This window comes from Electrophorus electricus, chromosome 20 (genome assembly GCF_013358815.1).
Source record: "Electrophorus electricus isolate fEleEle1 chromosome 20, fEleEle1.pri, whole genome shotgun sequence".
In the NCBI taxonomy this organism is placed as follows: domain Eukaryota; kingdom Metazoa; phylum Chordata; class Actinopteri; order Gymnotiformes; family Gymnotidae; genus Electrophorus; species Electrophorus electricus.
In genome coordinates this window covers 303,877-321,552 of record NC_049554.1, presented here as the reverse complement: position 1 = coordinate 321,552, position 17,676 = coordinate 303,877, and the positions used below count along the sequence as shown (strand labels likewise).

The window sequence follows — 17,676 nt, the reverse complement described above, 5'->3', positions numbered from 1 at the left end:
AATCTGAGGGGTAACAGTTAAAACAGTACAGTAATATGTAAATCATATACGCCTTGGTTATTACCGGCGCCACTGATGACGCGCTGCGCATGTGCCAGACAGCCAGCTGGACACAGACGGGCATCCACACAGGCCTGCGCCCTCTCCCACGTTAACTCACGTCACATTTTTCTCAGCATCGAAGAACAAACCATCACCCATGCGCATATATGTGTGGGAAGTACGTTTAATTAGAAGTGTGAATAATTGTATTAACTGACGTGTCATCAGCTGTCTGACGCTGTGGCAGGTGACCGTGGGAGTTCTGGCTGCTTCTCGGAATGGCTCAACAGGGACGTCTGCGTGTGATTGTGCAGTCTTCACAAAACACTCCTTATAGAAAAACATACAAAACAGCCAAACCACAAAATGGAATCCAACTGTATAACGCTCCGCAAAATGGAGACGAATGACACAAACATCTCTCTCCTCGTCACGTCTCCCATTACTGCTTCGAGTATGTGAAAACCTTCCACACGCTCCTGGTGCCACCTGGAGGCTCACTGGGGGTGTTGCAGAATGGGACCGAACAAAGGTCTTACACCATGAAAAAAGACTCAATTTGTCTCCAAAGCCTTTTCAGTCTCTATTTGAAAATGAGAACTAAAGCCATTTATGAACACAGAGTATTTTAATGGACATTACACACCAGTTTATTCCAAAGATTTTTTCCTTGGAAGATCAAAAAGAAAGATCACATAGTAAAACTGGAATAACAAAATTGGGCAGATATACAGCACAAACACAAAAAAAAACCCCCATAAAAAACAGGACAGTTTACTTGGCATCATTAAAAACAATGTACTATGAACCTGTGAGAAATCTAGTTCTGAGGAAGAGAGAGACATGTCTCCTACTCTACAGAAAAAAGTCTGTTATTGTCTCATGTCTTCTCCAAACAGTTTCTCTCTGGCAGCTTGAAATCCTGATGTTGCTGCTTTTTGGGGGATGAATCTTGTTGGATCTAGCAGACTGATCCTGGAAAGGAAGAGCTGAGTCCAAAAGTCCCATTTCTTACCGGAGTCATAGCTCCCAATGAACAGAAAATAGCACTGCCCATGAGTCTTTATAAAGTCCGTTGAAGGCTTATGGCATCAGTCCAAACCCTGTACATCATGCTGTTTATATGATGAAGAGACCAGGTTTCCTGTAAGACGGTACTCACATAGTTAGATATAGAACAGATATTAAATATTCACATCAACAGAAAGTAACACAATGCCCTAAAGTCTAGAAACAGGGCATTATTTATGCTTTTTAACAAACTCTAGCACTTATTGTTTATAACACTTATCATTGTTTAAGATAGACCTTATGTATTTTGCACTTCTAGGTATCAGCATTCATCCCTGTATTCTAGTTCATTGGTATGTTTAATTCTAACCTACTATACTGTACTTGGATATATTCTATGAGTAAATAACAAAAGTACTTTTGTAAGTCGCTCTGGATAAGAGCGTCTGCTAAATGCCGTAATAGTAAATGTAAATGTAAACATCTAGAAGTCTAAATTATTTAATTCCTATACAGCTTCCCCAAACCACACGAGTGTGTATGCAGGTTTAAAAACATGTTTAATTTCTTTGCTGCTTTTGCATTTGTATAACATGCTGCATATGTTCATTACATCTGAAAACAGTTCAGTATTTTCAAAATTTTTCATTTCAAAATTAGAAATTTCATATTTAGAACTTATGTTTGTGAAGAACAGTTGCATTCTATATTTGCAAACTGTGCTGTGTTTGAAGATGGTCAGACATAAGTAACATACATTCTGTTTATTTGCCATGTTTTTGCACAAATTTTGCTCCATATCTGATATCCTGCTAACAGGTTCTCATGCACCTCTTTAAAAATGTGAGATTTGCAAAGTTTTCAACTACGTTAACTCAGCAACACCCCCTACTGGACAAAACTTAAAATTCAGCATTTTATGAACTGAATTCAAAACTGATACTAGGCCAGGATTTCTACTCTATTAAGTGCACACATTCCTAGGTTTACAGACATTCCCCAGTTTCCCCTCTTCTGAGCCTTTCAAAATGCGCAGCTGCTCACAAATGCTCATGTTTTCTTGTATTTATTTATTCAGCAAAACTACTGCAACATTGGGGTTTGAGTACATTTTATTTAATTTCAGAAATATAGCTGGTAAAAACTATAAATAGTCTGTGATTGACAGATTAAAACCCTGACACATGCTGTAGGCAGAAGTGGAAAAACAGGGAATTCAAATATTTATCTGCTCTTTTTGAAAATAGTCAAAAATACAAAACACACAAGCATGCGCGTGAGCATACACGCGCGCATACACCAATGTGCATGCACACATGCTTTTGCCCAAATGCACACACACACACACACACACACACACACACACACACACACACACACACACACACACACACACACACACACACACACACACACAAGCACGCTGCAGAGACAGAGCTTGAAGGGCAGGGAGCAAGCTGGAAGTATCTGGAACCAGGCACAGGAAGTCCACTAGCACAGGAAGTCAATTAGCACAGGAAGTCCACCTCTGGATTACCCAGCCTGGACTAACTGTGGAAAGCAGAGACCAGGAGATCACAGCACCCCGTTCTGCGGCAGTGCCCTACAGTACCCCGTCCCGCCAGGCCCAGTCAGCAGCGAGCAGCACTGCCTGCCACTGCCTCACAAGGTATAAAGTGGACCATGTTTATTAAAATGTTTTCTAAAACATGTTCAGATCTTTCTCCAATGCTTTCTGGATCAGCGGCTCAGACATGTATGTGGCAGCTGTGCTGTTTGCAGGAGAAAGCACCCCCTTCATCCCATCTCCCACCCTTAGCCTGGTACCCTGGAAAAGGGCGGGACGGCTCTGGAGGCGGGGTTGGCACATGTGATCGGTTGCTGGGAGCGGCAGAGGACAAGCGTCTAGCAGGTTCAAAGGTCACCGGTGGGGTCTTACCTGGCGCTGGCAGTGTGTCTGCCCTGCCTCTGGTTCCTGCCCCGTCCACCCCTCTGTCTCTCTCTCTCTCTCTCTCTCCGCACTGTTTGGGCCTAAACGGAGAATCTTTACCTTTCGATCCCTTTGGACGACCAGCTGTCTTCTTCTTCGACTTGCTGTCACCCTTCACACCCAACAGTGGATGCACTTCTGAGAGAGAGAGACAGACAGACATGGGGGAGGGGGAGGATATAAACATCCCAGAAGAGCCACAGACAAAAAGAGAAGCTATAGTGGTTCAGCTATGGTGTTTCTTTGCAATTATGAGTTACCTTACTTAGTTCAACAGTTAATTATCAAGCCCTCTGTGAGCTCATTATCTGGATCAGATGAGTCAGAGCAGGGAAGTCACTACACCATGCAGAGCGCGGCATCTCTAGTGTGGGCCTAAGGGCTGATGAATTAATGCCATTCTGAACAGTTACAGGAGTATTGGAACTGCTCTCACCGTCACTGGGAACACCTTGCAGTTCTATGGTGGTAGTGCGGGCTTTCTTCTTGGGCGGAACACCATCGGCTGATGGCTGTCTCTGCTTCTTCTCCCCTGTTCCAGTATGGGTGGAGCCATCTTCAGAGCCAGTGTTCTGACCCGCCCCATCTGGGGGTGGGCCAAATGGGTTCTCTTCTGGGTCCTCCACCTCAGGGGCAATGGGCAGGTACAACAACGCCTTATAGTCCTCCAGCTCCTCATCACTGTCACACACACGTGAATAGAAAGAGAGCATGAGAAAGAGAAAGAACGCTCAGCTCCCTGAAGACCTTGCAGCTTGTCTGATGTCGTGGCATGTCAAAGAACAGCAGAGCCTGATTTGACCTACTGGTGACCCCCACCACACTGACCTGCTGCAGAATGCCGGTATGGGGTCAACAGAGGTCACATCCACCTCTTCATCCTCAGCAGCATTTGCCCCTAATACACATGCGTGCATACACAATCACATAGAAATTATACCCTGATTCCTTCCTTAACCTCTAATAATATTTTATAAACAGCTAACTAGAAATGACTGGAGTTAGGGTGAATAGAAGCTTAGTGTCATAAATAAATACTAGAACCATAACACTGCACTGTAGTGGATAGTGTTGTCTGTATACTGCATTGTGTTATGTACATTTATGTACATTTATATACATGCACACTGTATCTATATTGTTTATATCTTAACCATTATATTGCACTTTACATTATATCTATATTGGGTTATATCATTTTAACTCTTATGATAAGCTTGTGCTTTGCTCTTTTGAATGTTAAGGCTGTTATAACACATCAATATAAATATCCCTTATAGAAATCAATTTTCGTCCTGAGAATAAACACAAACTGGTACTAACTGTAATCCCAAGTATGCTGATTTATGAGTGTGTAAATGATCTCAGCATAAGCACATTGTGTGTTTTTTGTGTGTGAGTGTGGCAACCTGTCTGTTCAGGTTCACTCTTGTCCTCGTCTTCGATGTCAAACTCTGACTCTCTCTCCTCATACTCCACGTTCTCATCGAGCTCTTTGAAGTCAGGTGCAAATGCACTCCAATTTTCCTGAAGAAGCCACAGGAAAGCCACTTACAGCTAAAACTCTGATACTGGACTCAAACCTACAAGCTCAAATTCAAACACTCCAATCAAACCAGATCACACTCCAACCCTGCACTCAAACCCTCACACTGCATGCTTCGTATTGCACTTAGCATTGTTAATATAGTATTTATATTGCATTCATATTGCATTTCTTCTAGGTATCAGTGTTGTTTCCAGTATTGAGCAGTATTCTAGTATAATGGTACATAACCTACTGCACTGGCTAGGATACATTCTATGGGTTTGTGAGTAAAATGTGTTTGTGAATAATTACTGAACAAGTGATAAAAAAGTCAATAAGGGTAATAAACAGGTCATGAACACTTAATAAACAGGTAATGATTGGCATTGGCAGTCAAGTATTTTCATATTTTTACCCACCACTTGGTTCTGGGCCCAGATGGAGACAACGCCGCTGGAGATGGAAGCAATAATGGGGCGCACTGGATGCCACTGTAATTACACACACACACACCATAAATACACACACACATACCATAAATACACACACTTGTTGTATAAAAACTCTATATATATATATATATATATATATATATATATATATATATATATATATATATATATATATATATATATATATATATATATATAGAGAGAGAGAGAGAGAGAGAGAGAGAGAGAGAGAGAGAGAGAGAGAGAGAGAGAGAGAGAGAGAGAGAGAGAGAGAGAGAGTGAGTGGTATAAAATCAATGTTGGTCCTAGGCACAGTGCTGTGGTTTAGTAGGTGTGGCTGTGTCAATGCTCGGTGCTATGGTTCTGTAGGCACGGATGTGTCAGTACAGTACTGTGGCTCAGTAGACATGGCTATATCTGGTCAGTGCTGTGCTGTGCAGTTCTTCAGTGCCCCATCCTCACCGCAACATCCAAAAGCAGCTCGCCACGGGTCCCATGCAGGATCTTGACCAGGTTGCCGATACTCTTCTCCCAAATATAGAGTGCATGCTGCCGTGCTGAGCCTGCCACTATATACTCTCCATCCCCAGAGAAACAGCATCGCTTCCACGGGGTCCTGCACGAAGGGAAGAAGGGGCAGGTAGTATCCGGTGTGATTCTGAGTGGCTGGCATTTACCCATTGGTCACATTATGGTATAGGTATATTTACCTACTGGTAAACATAGTATGTGTGCGATTAACTTTTACTTACAGCAGGTTTAACAGTGGGTTACCTGTTGACAAGATCCTGGAGTTTCTGCATGGGCTCTGGCTCTCCCTCTCTTCCACAGGTTAGGATCTCTCTGCCATCATACACTCTAATGATGCGATCTGCTGTGTTAATGAGGAAACAGCTAAGAGGAGAGGGAAAGGAAAGCAAGAGAGTAGAGAGGAGAAACAGCAGTTTTATGCTACTTTTCCATAGATTTTCTCAGATTTTTCATGGACAATAATGAAGATGTGGTGCTTCAGAAAAGCCCTGTTAAGTTGTCCACCATCATCAGTTAGGGTTTACAGAGGTTGTCATTTCTGAAGAATTTTGAAAGCAGTTTTACATTTAACCAAACTGTAATACCAGCATATTTATCTGATAACCATTGTTGTGCCAACCAATAAGGATTTGAGTTAGTCCCTAAAACATGATTACAAACACTTTACATTACACACCTGCATTCATGTATGAAAATCAATGCCACACTCACTGCCGTAACTAATGTTTTACCTGCCCTTGCGTGCAAACTCAATTGATTTGATGGCTGTGGAGTTGCTGGTTCCTGTGGTCACTCGAAATGATGCCACTAGTTCCTGGGTATTAGTGTTCAGTACCAGGATCTGTGGGAGACCAAGAAAGTGCCTTCAGCTGTCTGCCGGAGAAAAACTGGACAACTGTGACAACAGTGATACTTTCCAAGCTGCTGCTTGTCCTAATACTGAGAAACATCCAGACGTTAGTACAGAATGGCATTACATTTACAGCATTTGGAAGAGGCTCTAATCCAGAGCAAGTTACATATTTATCAGCATCACAGTATGTGCGCTCCCTGGAAATTGAACCCATTTCTTTGGTGCAACTTGCTCTATCTGTTCTATCAAGTGATCTACAGAATCATGCTCATTAACTCATGTTGTTGGCCTTCATCAGTTTTAGGATTGTTCAGGGGGTAGTTTCCTGACCTTGCCCTTAGCATTGCCTGTGTAGATGTACTCTCCTCGCCTGTCGAAAGCAGCCACCACATTCAGGTCCGAGTCGTCATCCACAGGCAGAACCACATGCTTGGAGTCGGAAAGGGTAAGGAGGACAGGTGCTGACTTCATTGGACAAACCAAGACTTTATCTCTGAGAATTAAATATACAATCATCAGTCTCACACACACCATTTGTACTTGTGCAGACTGTCCACATAGAAACTACAAGACATCAAAATAATCAGGTCAGGAATAATCTGCTAAAAGAGTTTAGGTAGTTAAGTAACAAGGGTACAGTTTATTAAAGTTAATTTGGTTGGGGGTTCCAACAGCAACAATAACAACATTAATGTTGGATTCAGGTAAAGTGCAACAGCAGGATGTCCTCACGCATCTCTGGGGTGGTACTGCAGTTTCAGGATGGGAGAGGGGAATCGGAATCTCTGATCACAGTCTCCAGTCAGAACGTCCCACTGTGAAACAATGTTATCTGTAGATGCACTGACCAGTTTGTGTCCATCTCTGCTCCAACTGTTCAACAACAGCAACAATATAAATTAATAAATCAATCCCACAAACAATGCAATGAACACCAGCTGGCTTATAAACAGCTTGTTAATACAAACAGAAAGCAGCTGCCCACCAGAGTGAGCAGACTGGATGTATGTGTGCACTGATGATTTTGGCGATGCCACGTGTGAGGAAGTCCCAAATAACGATACGGCCGTCGTTACAGCCGACGGCTAGCAGAGTCCCCCAGCGGTTAAAGGTGCAGGTCAGAGCCATGCTGATGCAGTCCAGAGTGCCATCTGCCTCCTGGTAGTGAGGTCACAGAGGAGCAGACATAAACAACAACAACAACAACAACAACAACAACAACAACAACAACGGACTTTTCCACACGCATCTTTTAGTTAATGTATTTGAGTTCTTTAATGAACTGTTCTGCGCGTATTTTACAGAGTGATGAGCTTACCTCTGGATAGTTCTGCCCGAACGACTCTACAAGAAAGCAGCCACCACGATGTAAGTAAACGTCAACAGTCAGAAAAAATACACTGCTGAATCAGTGACGACTTGCAGTGTGTTTTAATACTACCAACAACGAATGTAGCTAGTAGTCTAAATATGTCTAATGATCTGGCAGATCGACATTACTAACGAAGTTGCTAATAACGAGAAAAGAGCCTTGATATTTATGGAATAATTCAACCTTTCATTAGAAACAAATATTATTATCTAAGGTTATAGCAAACTGGCTATGTTTACAAACACCAAAGCAGTGAGCAGTCAAGTCAAATAAATAAGAGAATGCAGCCATTACGTTAAGATAGCTAGCTAGCATACATCCACACTGATTATCCAAGAACTAACATAGCGAGTAGTAAACTTACCGAGCAATTCGAGGTTCATCGCTAATTTCGTTAAACAAAATGATTATCACTTACAAAACAGAAATTGAGTAAAGTAGTTAGCTTGCTGGATAACTGCAACCGGTTGCTAAAAAACACTGAAAAATTTCGAGACGAGACAGCGACTGGCGCGGAGCTTCAACGAAGGACCCCAAAACAAAGTTTATTTAAAAGTGCCTGAACTAAATGTATTCCACTTATATGCCACGACCAAGTTCTACCTAAATGCAAGTGTTACCAAACATACTTTATTTGTAATGCATGATAAAATGATGATAAAATGTATTGTTAAAGTTATTGACGCTAACTTTTATTCACAGGCAGTGTAAAGACAACCCTTGGAGCATCGCATCGTTTTTCATCGCTCTTCAGACATTTACTCTTTAAAACCCTAAAAAGAATTTAAATGTACGAGCTTTGATTTAATTGTTAGAAAAAGCACAATGAAAAACTAAATGGGGAAACCGTTAGGCATAATATACATTCTAAACATTCAATTCAATTTTAATAGTAGAAAAAGTAAAATATTGATGCTATAAACAAACATTAAAGTTAAGCTTGGACTCTGAGTTGAACTAACTCGACGCAGCATAGCCAGAGTCACTGGCCGGTTAAGGCGTCAGGCATCCACTGCATAGGCCTTGCTTAAAGTCTATTTAATCATTCAGTACCTGTCAGCTATTTCGCTGGTTTCTGCTTTTAAAATCTGGGTTAGTTGTGATGATTTTCCCAGATATAGAGTGCATGCTGCCGTGTAAATGAAGTAAATGTTTTAAACATCATTCAAAATGTTAAGATTTTTAAATTGATAGCTGCTTAATTTATGTAATGTTATGCTTATAGTGGCCTTATAATTAAGCTTCTCTCTCTCTATAACAGGACGGTGGATAATTTCCACAGGTTTTGTGTATTTTTTTTTTAATTATTCTGGTTATTTTACATCAAGTTACATAAGATCTGCATGTGTACAAAGTTGTAAGTGCGTGAAAGGAAGCATATGTGAAAATGTTATTGTGTAAGAATGGAGCCAGGTTCATATATGATTTTTACAGACCTTTTGCAGATTGGTTGGTAGATTAAATATTCTCATGACGTGAAACAAAACCTTTGAAACCACCCCCCTTCATTGTAAGTCTTTACTGCCATTTTCTAACTTGTGCAGGGGGATAGTGATGGTTTTGAGCATTTAGTGAAAAGTAACTTTATGCCAGTGGAATTTCTTAAGGATTTTACCATCTCTGCCATGGTTTCTTCCTCTGGGTCATTGTGTGGTATGACAGAGTGTCTGTTCTACCAGCCAAGCCACAATAAATGTGTAGTGCCTTCTCAGGGGGGACCATTCAGAGTTCATCCAGGCACTGCAACCTGGCCTGGCCTATGTTTCTATCTCAGTCCTGTCTCCAGTCCTGCAGTGGGCGAGACTGTGACAGGATCAGGTTATGGTGTCATAAGAGACAAAAGGCAGGGGTAATCTCTGTCTCCAATAAGGAAGTCCTGTTTTAATCACGTGGGAATTACCATGTTCGTTAACTGTGTATTTAAGTTGAACGGCATATGATATGGCAATTGTCTAGTCGGCGAAGGTATTACTAAAACAACAGCTTCGTAAGAGACTGAAATGGTTTTGCCATGTTAATACCCTTAAGGTGGGTTTTATTCTAAATGTTTCCTTTTTATTTCCTATAGTGGGAGTCAGAAAATAATAATATCATTGCATGAGTGGTGTACAACTGACCTAACGCTAGTTTTCTGAAATAATCATTAATCAAATGTCTAGTAAGGATTGTTACAGTTTTTGGTTACTGTAATACATCAATCAATTAATCTCTCTCTCTCTCGGTTTATTTTGTCTAAGATGAATGCTTATGTTTTATTCAGTTTGCGTTGTAGTGTTTGTGATTGGCAGTCTCACGTTTACAATAATTATAGGGAGGATATCGTTTGGTAATGGAATACCAAATCTACATTTTTAATTAAATTTAGTAAGCTAAAAAAAAATTGTTTAGCAAGAGTGTTAAAGACAATGGTAGCTCAAAAGTGCTTTTGGTAGAACTAGGCTACTGTCAAGAAACGCTCGCTCGTCACGTGGTTCGGCCAGCCACGTGCAGTAGGAGGACTTTCGTTTGTGGTCACGCCTGCACACACCTGTACTTCGTTTTGTCTGTGTGTATTTAAACTCACGGTAGGGTGTGCGGCGCCGTTGGTCATCGTAGATGTAATGTCTAAATGTAACGTGTTCGTTTGTATTACGTAAGTGCCGCTTTCGTTTATGTGATTAAATGTTCGTCCCTGTCGAGGAAGTCTGTGCGTCCTGCGGCACTCGGGCCGACACGCGTTACAGCTACGTTACCTGAGGATCTGTTGTAACTGAAAGTGGATTGAAGCCATCACCTTTAAATACTTGCTATGATGTTGGTTAGGCTTAGTCCACTTTTATGTGTGTAAATACTTCCAGAGGCCCATCTGCTCTGTGATCATGATCGTAAATTCCATCCACTGGTTCCGCAAAGGCTTGGGTCTCCAAGACAACCCTGTACTGCTGGAGGCAGTGCGAGGGGAAGACAGGCGATGTGTCTTTCCTGGACCCCTGGTTGGCTGGGTCATCTAACCTGGGCGTGAACAGGTGGACGTGAGTGGAACTGAGAGCAGTAGAGTTCCCACAGCAGGCAGACATCTCAAATCCAGCAGGTAGGATTCATTATGAAGTCCTACGCTGAAAGCAAATTTTCTTATGACCATAAAACAGTTTTATATGTTTATTTTTTACAGTAACTTATAATCTATAACAATTTATTAGTGTATTATGATGAGAAATCACACATGGATCTTGGAGTTATGGATCCAAGTCTCTTGTTTGAAGCTCATGTAAATATTTCTAGGACTGCCTTTCTCCACCTTAGGAACATTTCAAAGATTAGGAACAAGCTCTCCTCACATGATGCAGAAAAGCTAGTCCATGCATTTATTACTTCAAGATTAGACTACTGTGATGCTTTACTATCTAGCTGTACTGCTAAGTGCATAAACAAGCTCCAGCTAGTTCAAAATGCAGGAGCCAGAGTTCTTACTAGAACTAGAAAATTCACATCACTCCTATCCTAGCTACTGTACATTTGGCTTCCAATAAAATTTAAATATTGATTATAAAATGCTTATAATGACCTACAAAGCACTGAATGGTCTTGCCCCACAATGCCTTAGAGAACTTAGTGCATTATGAGCCACCATGTCTGCTTAGATCAAAAGGTGCAGCTCTTTACTAGCACCAAGAATAAGAATCTACCACAGGCAGCAGAGCCTTTACCTATAAAGCTCCCACACTATGGAATAACCTTCCTGTAAATGTTCAGGCCTCAGACACAGTCTCAATATTTAAGGCTAGGCTGAAAACCAATCTGTACAGTCAGGCATTTTATCTACTTCTCCTCTTGGGTAAAGGTGTAGATCTTGGGGTCCATGGGCATTGAGAGTTCTGCTAAACTGGGGTGTTATAATGCTGTCACTTCACTTCTCTTTTGTCACTTAAGTTTGTTGACTGAGAGGTGGTGGAGTGCTGATGTTCCAGGGTGCCCTCATGCCTGTCTTTCCTTCTGGCTGTTTCCTTTTAGCTGTGCTGCCATAGCTAGATCTTTTGGAGTCCATCATTGCATGTTATAGTTCCCTAATTGACACACCCTCGTACCTGGACCTGCCTAACGATTAATTCTCTCTCTGCTGAGGTACATTTCTTTATCAGGACCATTTAAGAATCATCCCTTCACCAACCCCTTTCCTGCACTCCTGGCACCTGCACTTTAAACAACAGCATTATCTTGTGGACTGTTATACCTTTTACAGGAAAGGTTTAGTATGCTGCTATTGACACTTACCCTGCATTCTGCTGCTGGTATTGGGGATACAACCCCCTTTTATTACAGATGTCCTCAGATGCCCAGCAAGTAGCTACCAAATGATTGTTACTCTTATTTACCAGTTCACCCAGGGTGTCAGTTATTTTTGCTTATTATTCCATGTTTATTGTATTTTGTGCTTCCTTTGCACTCTTTTTGTACTGTTATGTTGTGCATTTACACTTTGCAGTCCTCTGTACTGATCTGCTGTACTACTGTTGTGCTGCTCTTTCCAGTGTACTTGGAAAAACTGCTTCAGGAGCTTCATGAAATGATTCCAAGAGCAATGGTACACAAGCCTAAGCTAAATATGCACAGTACCACAATGTCAGATGGACTCTGGAGCACTGGAAAGATGACTCACACTTCACTTGCTGATGGACAACTCTGGGTTTGGCAGATAGAAGGAGACTTTAAAGTAAAGTTTGGTGGGGGATGGATAAGTCAGTCTGTATTTCAGGGTTTGGGCTAGGTCTCTTGGTTCCAGTGAAAGGTTATGTTAATGCTACAGCATTCAAAGCATTAACATTGGCAACAGTTTAGGGGAAGGCCAAGTCCTCATCCACTATGAATGAATGTAATTTGATGAGTTTGTTTGGAGGAACATCGTCTGACTTCCCAAATGCGCTTGACTGAATGGGCTCAAGTTCGCACAGACACACTGCAAAATTTTGTAGGAAGCATGGAGGCTGTTATACTTGCAAATACAGGGCAACTCCATATTAATGCCCATGTTGTGTAATGGGATGTCGAACAAGAAATACATGTGTGGTGATCAGGTGTCCACTTACTCTTGGGTATGTAGTGTCTCACTAGAAATCCTTATCTGTCCCTCACAGGCCTCCGTACTTTGTCAAATGTCTCTTGTCACCATGGCCACCAGTTTGTAGTGCCACAGTAGCCAGAGAGTGGAAAAAGGTGATTTCCCTGCTGCTTACTCTGGGTGCCACTTCACTACCTTGCCTGTGCTGCTTCTCATGGCTTTGATATTTCATTGTTTTCATAATTTGTGCTTGTACATATAGCTCACCTCATTTAGCTGAGAGGCTCTGGGAAGAGGAAGCAGGAGGCAGAGCATAACTGGTGTCATGGTTCTGTTCTAAACGTTTAACGTTACAGTGTAGAGGTCAGTATGAGGTCAAAAGGCAAAGTGCTGAGAGTTTAAAGCATGCCATGGTTCATAATCACAAATTATAAGAAATTAGTTCAGTGAATGATTTTAAACTGATCTAATCTAAAACACATGTTTAGTCATTATTACTGAATATTCTCTTTAGACCCTGGTTTGTTTTTTAAGGAAAGCTGAGGGTCAGTGGAGTGGCAGGGCTTTCTCTTTGCGAGCTCTGACCCTCACTGATGGATAGCTATGGATTCCTGTATTATGCATGTTACACACCATTTTTGTACTAAACTTGTAAATACCTTGCTCATCAAATTGGTTGCATGCATAAGTACTGTAGTATTGTCATTACAAAATCTCAGGTACCACTAAATCAGTTTGGTATTTTAGCATCAGTTGACTATTGCCCTTCAGTGATCACTCATCTGTATTCACATTTCATACATTCTGAAGTCCAAATGGAGGTCAGTTTCAGACAGTTCCCCTCTTGAGTGCTGTTAGCTTCTCAGCTCTTCCATCAGCAGTGCCCTGTTTTACATTCACAACACGAAGCTCAACTGTGGAAACGAGCTATGACCAGCACCCACCAGCTATGACTAGTCTCCCAGACCCCACCCACTAGCCCTGGGTTTACTCAATGACTCCATCAGTCCTGCACCTCTCCTCCTCAGACTCCACCCATAAGCCTTGCAGCTCTACAGACCCCTCCAGGAAACTTCTTTTCTCCTCAGAACTTGCTTTGTATTTTTAAAACATCCTGCTCAACTGTGTGTGGTATATTGGCTGGCTGTGGTTTTTATTTTTCTAGTTTGTAGCATTCCTAAAAAAAGAATTGGAGCTGTGATGTCTTACCAGAAAATAAAAACAAGTCAACAAATGGCTGTCTGTCTTTAGCTTGTATGTGTCTGTTTTAACTTCTCAGCCTACAGGAACAACCAAACTACTTTCTTTGGTGACACATGGTGGTTTCAGTAATACTGACTTCAGGACAGCCTGAAGAGATACACCTTTGATAAAGAACCCAGATGATGATCCTTTTAAAATTGTGTACTATATGTTTACAATGTTTTATATATCAGGAATTATATTTCTGCCTCTACATTTTGAGGGAATATTTACAATAAAGATCTATATGGCTTTATTTTAGTTAAAGAAGAGAGAGCACAAGTTTACAGACAGAAAAACACACATAATGGCAAACCTTGCAATGCAGAAATTACATAGAAAATCTCCACATACACAAGCTATAAAGAGCTCCACTTGATGATACACTGGAGAAATGGGCATCTTTAAATATTGTTTTCTGCTTGTAAACAGTAAGGTCTTGTTTCATGATTAAAATTTTTGCCAAAGCAGCCCAATACATCAACAGCAGAAACCCTCTAATGTTCTTTTGAAATGTTCCCCCTTTTTTCAAATGTTCAGAGTCCTTTGCATTTGGAAAGGCTGATTACAAAATATTTCAGAGACTGCAGAACATCTCTGCTGAAAATGAAAACACCATTGATCACGAGTATGTCACCATGAATAGGAGCCAACATCAGGATGCCCTGAACCAAAAAAAAACAAAAAAAACACTCAAACAACCAGCATTTAGAAAAGCCAGAAACACAGAAAATATATATATATATATATATATATAAAAAAAAAAAAGTATGCTGCACCAGTACAAGGAATCAAACTCGTGTCAGGGCTCAGAGGTGCACTCTCCTTGTCCAAAATCATAGTCATCATCTTCTTCACTGTAATCTTCACTCTGCCTTATCTTTCCTCTTCCCTGTGAACGGAACTTTGCTAGCTACGGTTGCACCGACTGTCGACACCCCCCCGGCTACACCTTTTACCAGGCCAACACCAACAGAGGGGACAGAGCTGACTGCTGATTTGGTGATCTCCATGCTTTTCCCGCCTAGCCAGGCCACTCCCCCGACTGTTGCCCCGACAACACCCTTGGTGGCACTGAAGAGGCCTCCGGTCACTCGCCAGAGAACACCGGGCGCAGCAGCAGAGAGCTCCTTCCTCTCCTTCCCCTCATCTGGAACACAGACAGAGCTCGACTTCAACAACAAAGCCCCCAAACCCACCTGGCCCAGAGCACAGCTTGTGGGCAATGGTCTCTTTAATCAAGCATGTATAATGGCATCAGCCCCCCAAGGGCAGTCACAATTAGTAGCATGATGAGTTTTATTTTTTGAGCCAATATAATGCAGTAACTAGTTCATGAACTGTACCAGCAGGCACAGCCAAAGCTTCGCACAGATCATTCATTCTGTTAACAGGGTTAAGACTCTTCACAAGGGGGCGCTAATTAGCGTTTGGGTAGGAGCACTTGCACTGGGTCTTCAAAAAGAATGACAAACTGACTATCTCTAAATGTACTAGTTTTGTGTTATATAAAAATACCTTACCTATTCCATCATAAAGCCTCTGCACCCAGATCAGTAAAAAACAAAACCAACTCCCAACACACTCATGCCCGCCTGTGAGCGGCGACATGCCAGTCCCCTGGCACCGATGTGGCCCCCAGACACAGAGCTCTGTGCATCTCAGTTGTGTTGAGATAAACGATGAGATAAATAACCCTCGTTTAAACTGGTTGTTTATATCCACAGGTACAGGCAAACTCGTGGGGGCGCGGTCCGCGAGTGCGGTTTACCTGCGAAGGGCTCCATTCCAGCCTGGACGGTCTCGTGCTCCTGGGCCACGCTTCCGTGCTGCAGCTCACAGTTCACGTTCTAGGGGAAGGAAAAAGACGAAAGTCAGAATTCTCTGATATTAGTACAAAGATCGTGGCTAGACGGAAGATGTGAAATATTTCGCAATTTGGCGAGAGAAGCAGTTGCACTGTTTCAGTCAAACCCGAGACCCTTGAGGATGAAAGTAAAGAAAATTAAGTGCATGTTTTGAAAAATGAAATTGTTAACAAATTCAGCATGTTTTGGAGCCTAAAAATACCCCCCTCTTGCAGTCAATGTTATTTTGCATATCTGCTTTGTGACGTTGTAAAAAAAAAAAAAAAAAAAGCGCTGCATAAGTTTAATTAAATTTTGAAATATATGAATTACATTTTTTGAAACTTACTATACTTAAGAAGAATACAGATAAACGCCGATTATAGAAGAAAATGGTACACACCTAGAATAGTCTGAACTATTCTATAAACTAAGCTTAGCTAGTAAAAAGGCCAAATAGACACGGTTTTAACATCGAATTTCCAATTTATTCGAGAAAAACAAGTTAGACTCTCCCCCACGTAACCAAACTAAGGACCAGCGGACTAACATTAAATAGTTTAAAAGCGAACAAACAGTCGCAATTCTGGGATAATATCTTAAACAGATCAGCTCACGATAGCCTGCAGTAAAATAATAAAGTGGTCGCTATAATATCTTCAGGAATAACAAGCAACGATGTGAAATTTTATTTTTGAAGGGGGGGGGGGGGGACGACGACAATATACATGCTATAACATAAAAACAAGACTAATTCCCCTCTCGAGTCAGACGAACGCAAATACGGACATGAGAAAATTAGCCAGCGAACAGCATGTAAACACACTTACCTTGACCATTGTTTATAGCAAATTCTTAGCAGCAAAACGGTCCGCTCGATATCACGTTATTTACTCCTGAAATAGCGCACCTGAGACAAACGACGGGTGCGCTGCACCTCCGGAAAACTTTTCGCAATCTCAGTTTGGCATCGGGCCTCAGGTCTGCTAATTTATACTATATGAAATATTCTTTGCTGTTTTAAATGTGAAAACCACGTGACTGTTTGCGAGGTCCCTAAACTTTTTTTCCTCCTTTTTTCGTATGGAGTTCTCTCTGCCGACGTGGCGGTGCTGCCGCTGCGCTGTGCTCGCCTAACCCGGATCTTGCGTCATTTGTGAGGAGCTCTGTTTTCTTCAACGTGTACTCTCTACAGTCTTAACCTGAGGGACTGACTGTAAAGCGTACACAGATGTCAAAGGTGCCCGACAACGTGGTAGGCCTATTTCTCTCTCACCATCTAGTGATAACTGCAAAGGTAGATAAAGAGGAAAGCACTTATGTTCTGATGAAATATATTTTTATTTGCCTAAAATGGGAAAGCTCTAATTATTTTATTACTTACAACAAATGAGAAATGAAAAGATGTCAAGTGACTACATTTCAGTTTCTACTTAGTTTCTACTAGAAAATCAGCCCCCTTAAACATTAAGTTTCTAATGCAATGTGAGGCATAAAATAGCTTGGCCACCCAATAGCTGAGCTGCCAGCCATGGAGCAAAAAGAACACTGAGACACCGGCGAAGAATGACGACATGATTAATGATGACTATGCTCATTTCAAATGCATCTCTTGGCAGGATGGGCTAAGATTCCACTAGAAATGTGTGCCCAGGGCAGAAAGCTGCCCTAAAGCCCAAAGGCAACCTGGCGCATAAGTTATGTACCCATACCTTGTCTGCCTGCTGTCTGCTCGACAAAGTCTCATCCCTGCCTGCAGTTGTAGTCAGGTTG

At 41.7% G+C, this 17,676-nt stretch overlaps 2 protein-coding genes and 1 long non-coding RNA gene across 4 annotated transcripts; 1 reads left to right on the top strand and 2 right to left on the bottom strand.

Moving 5' to 3' along the window:
- Positions 1-651: 651 nt before the first annotated feature.
- On the bottom strand, positions 652-8,303 carry rbbp5 (retinoblastoma binding protein 5). Of its 2 annotated transcripts, none has more exons than XM_027025418.2 (14): positions 8,144-8,303; positions 7,726-7,751; positions 7,393-7,565; positions 7,140-7,280; positions 6,738-6,900; positions 6,286-6,395; positions 5,798-5,917; positions 5,486-5,639; positions 4,991-5,062; positions 4,453-4,570; positions 3,872-3,941; positions 3,480-3,724; positions 2,993-3,181; positions 652-1,186 (listed from the first exon to the last, which is right to left on the bottom strand). In XM_027025418.2, the coding sequence occupies exons 1-14, from the start codon at positions 8,160-8,162 to the stop codon at positions 1,134-1,136; spliced, it is 1,653 nt and encodes a 550-aa protein (XP_026881219.1). In that variant the 5' UTR covers positions 8,163-8,303; the 3' UTR covers positions 652-1,133. The 2 variants fall into 2 exon arrangements, with proteins under 2 accessions (XP_026881219.1, XP_026881220.1); XM_027025419.2 differs by having other exon boundaries at positions 3,104-3,181.
- Positions 8,304-9,722: 1,419 nt separating this feature from the next.
- On the top strand, positions 9,723-14,085 carry LOC113586973. Its single transcript, XR_003411683.2, has 3 exons — positions 9,723-9,807; positions 10,617-10,849; positions 12,288-14,085. It is a non-coding gene; the product is annotated as an uncharacterized LOC113586973 (long non-coding RNA).
- A 200-nt stretch (positions 14,086-14,285) lies between these two features.
- On the bottom strand, positions 14,286-17,008 carry zgc:153675 (uncharacterized protein LOC768179 homolog). The gene is made up of 3 exons (XM_027025417.2): positions 16,734-17,008; positions 15,828-15,906; positions 14,286-15,206 (listed from the first exon to the last, which is right to left on the bottom strand). The coding sequence occupies exons 1-3, from the start codon at positions 16,740-16,742 to the stop codon at positions 14,923-14,925; spliced, it is 372 nt and encodes a 123-aa protein (XP_026881218.1). The 5' UTR covers positions 16,743-17,008; the 3' UTR covers positions 14,286-14,922.
- Between the last annotated feature and the right edge of the window lie 668 nt (positions 17,009-17,676).

Coding starts and splice junctions, on each gene's coding strand:
- rbbp5 (XM_027025418.2), bottom strand. Junction 7,566..7,725: donor TCGGGCAGAACTATCCAGAG/GTAAGCTCATCA, acceptor CCTCACTACCAG/GAGGCAGATGGCACTCTGGA. Junction 4,571..4,990: donor TCTGGGCCCAGAACCAAGTG/GTGGGTAAAAAT, acceptor TGGCTTCTTCAG/GAAAATTGGAGTGCATTTGC.
- zgc:153675 (XM_027025417.2), bottom strand. Junction 15,207..15,827: donor TGGAATGGAGCCCTTCGCAG/GTAAACCGCACT, acceptor TCTGTGTTCCAG/ATGAGGGGAAGGAGAGGAAG.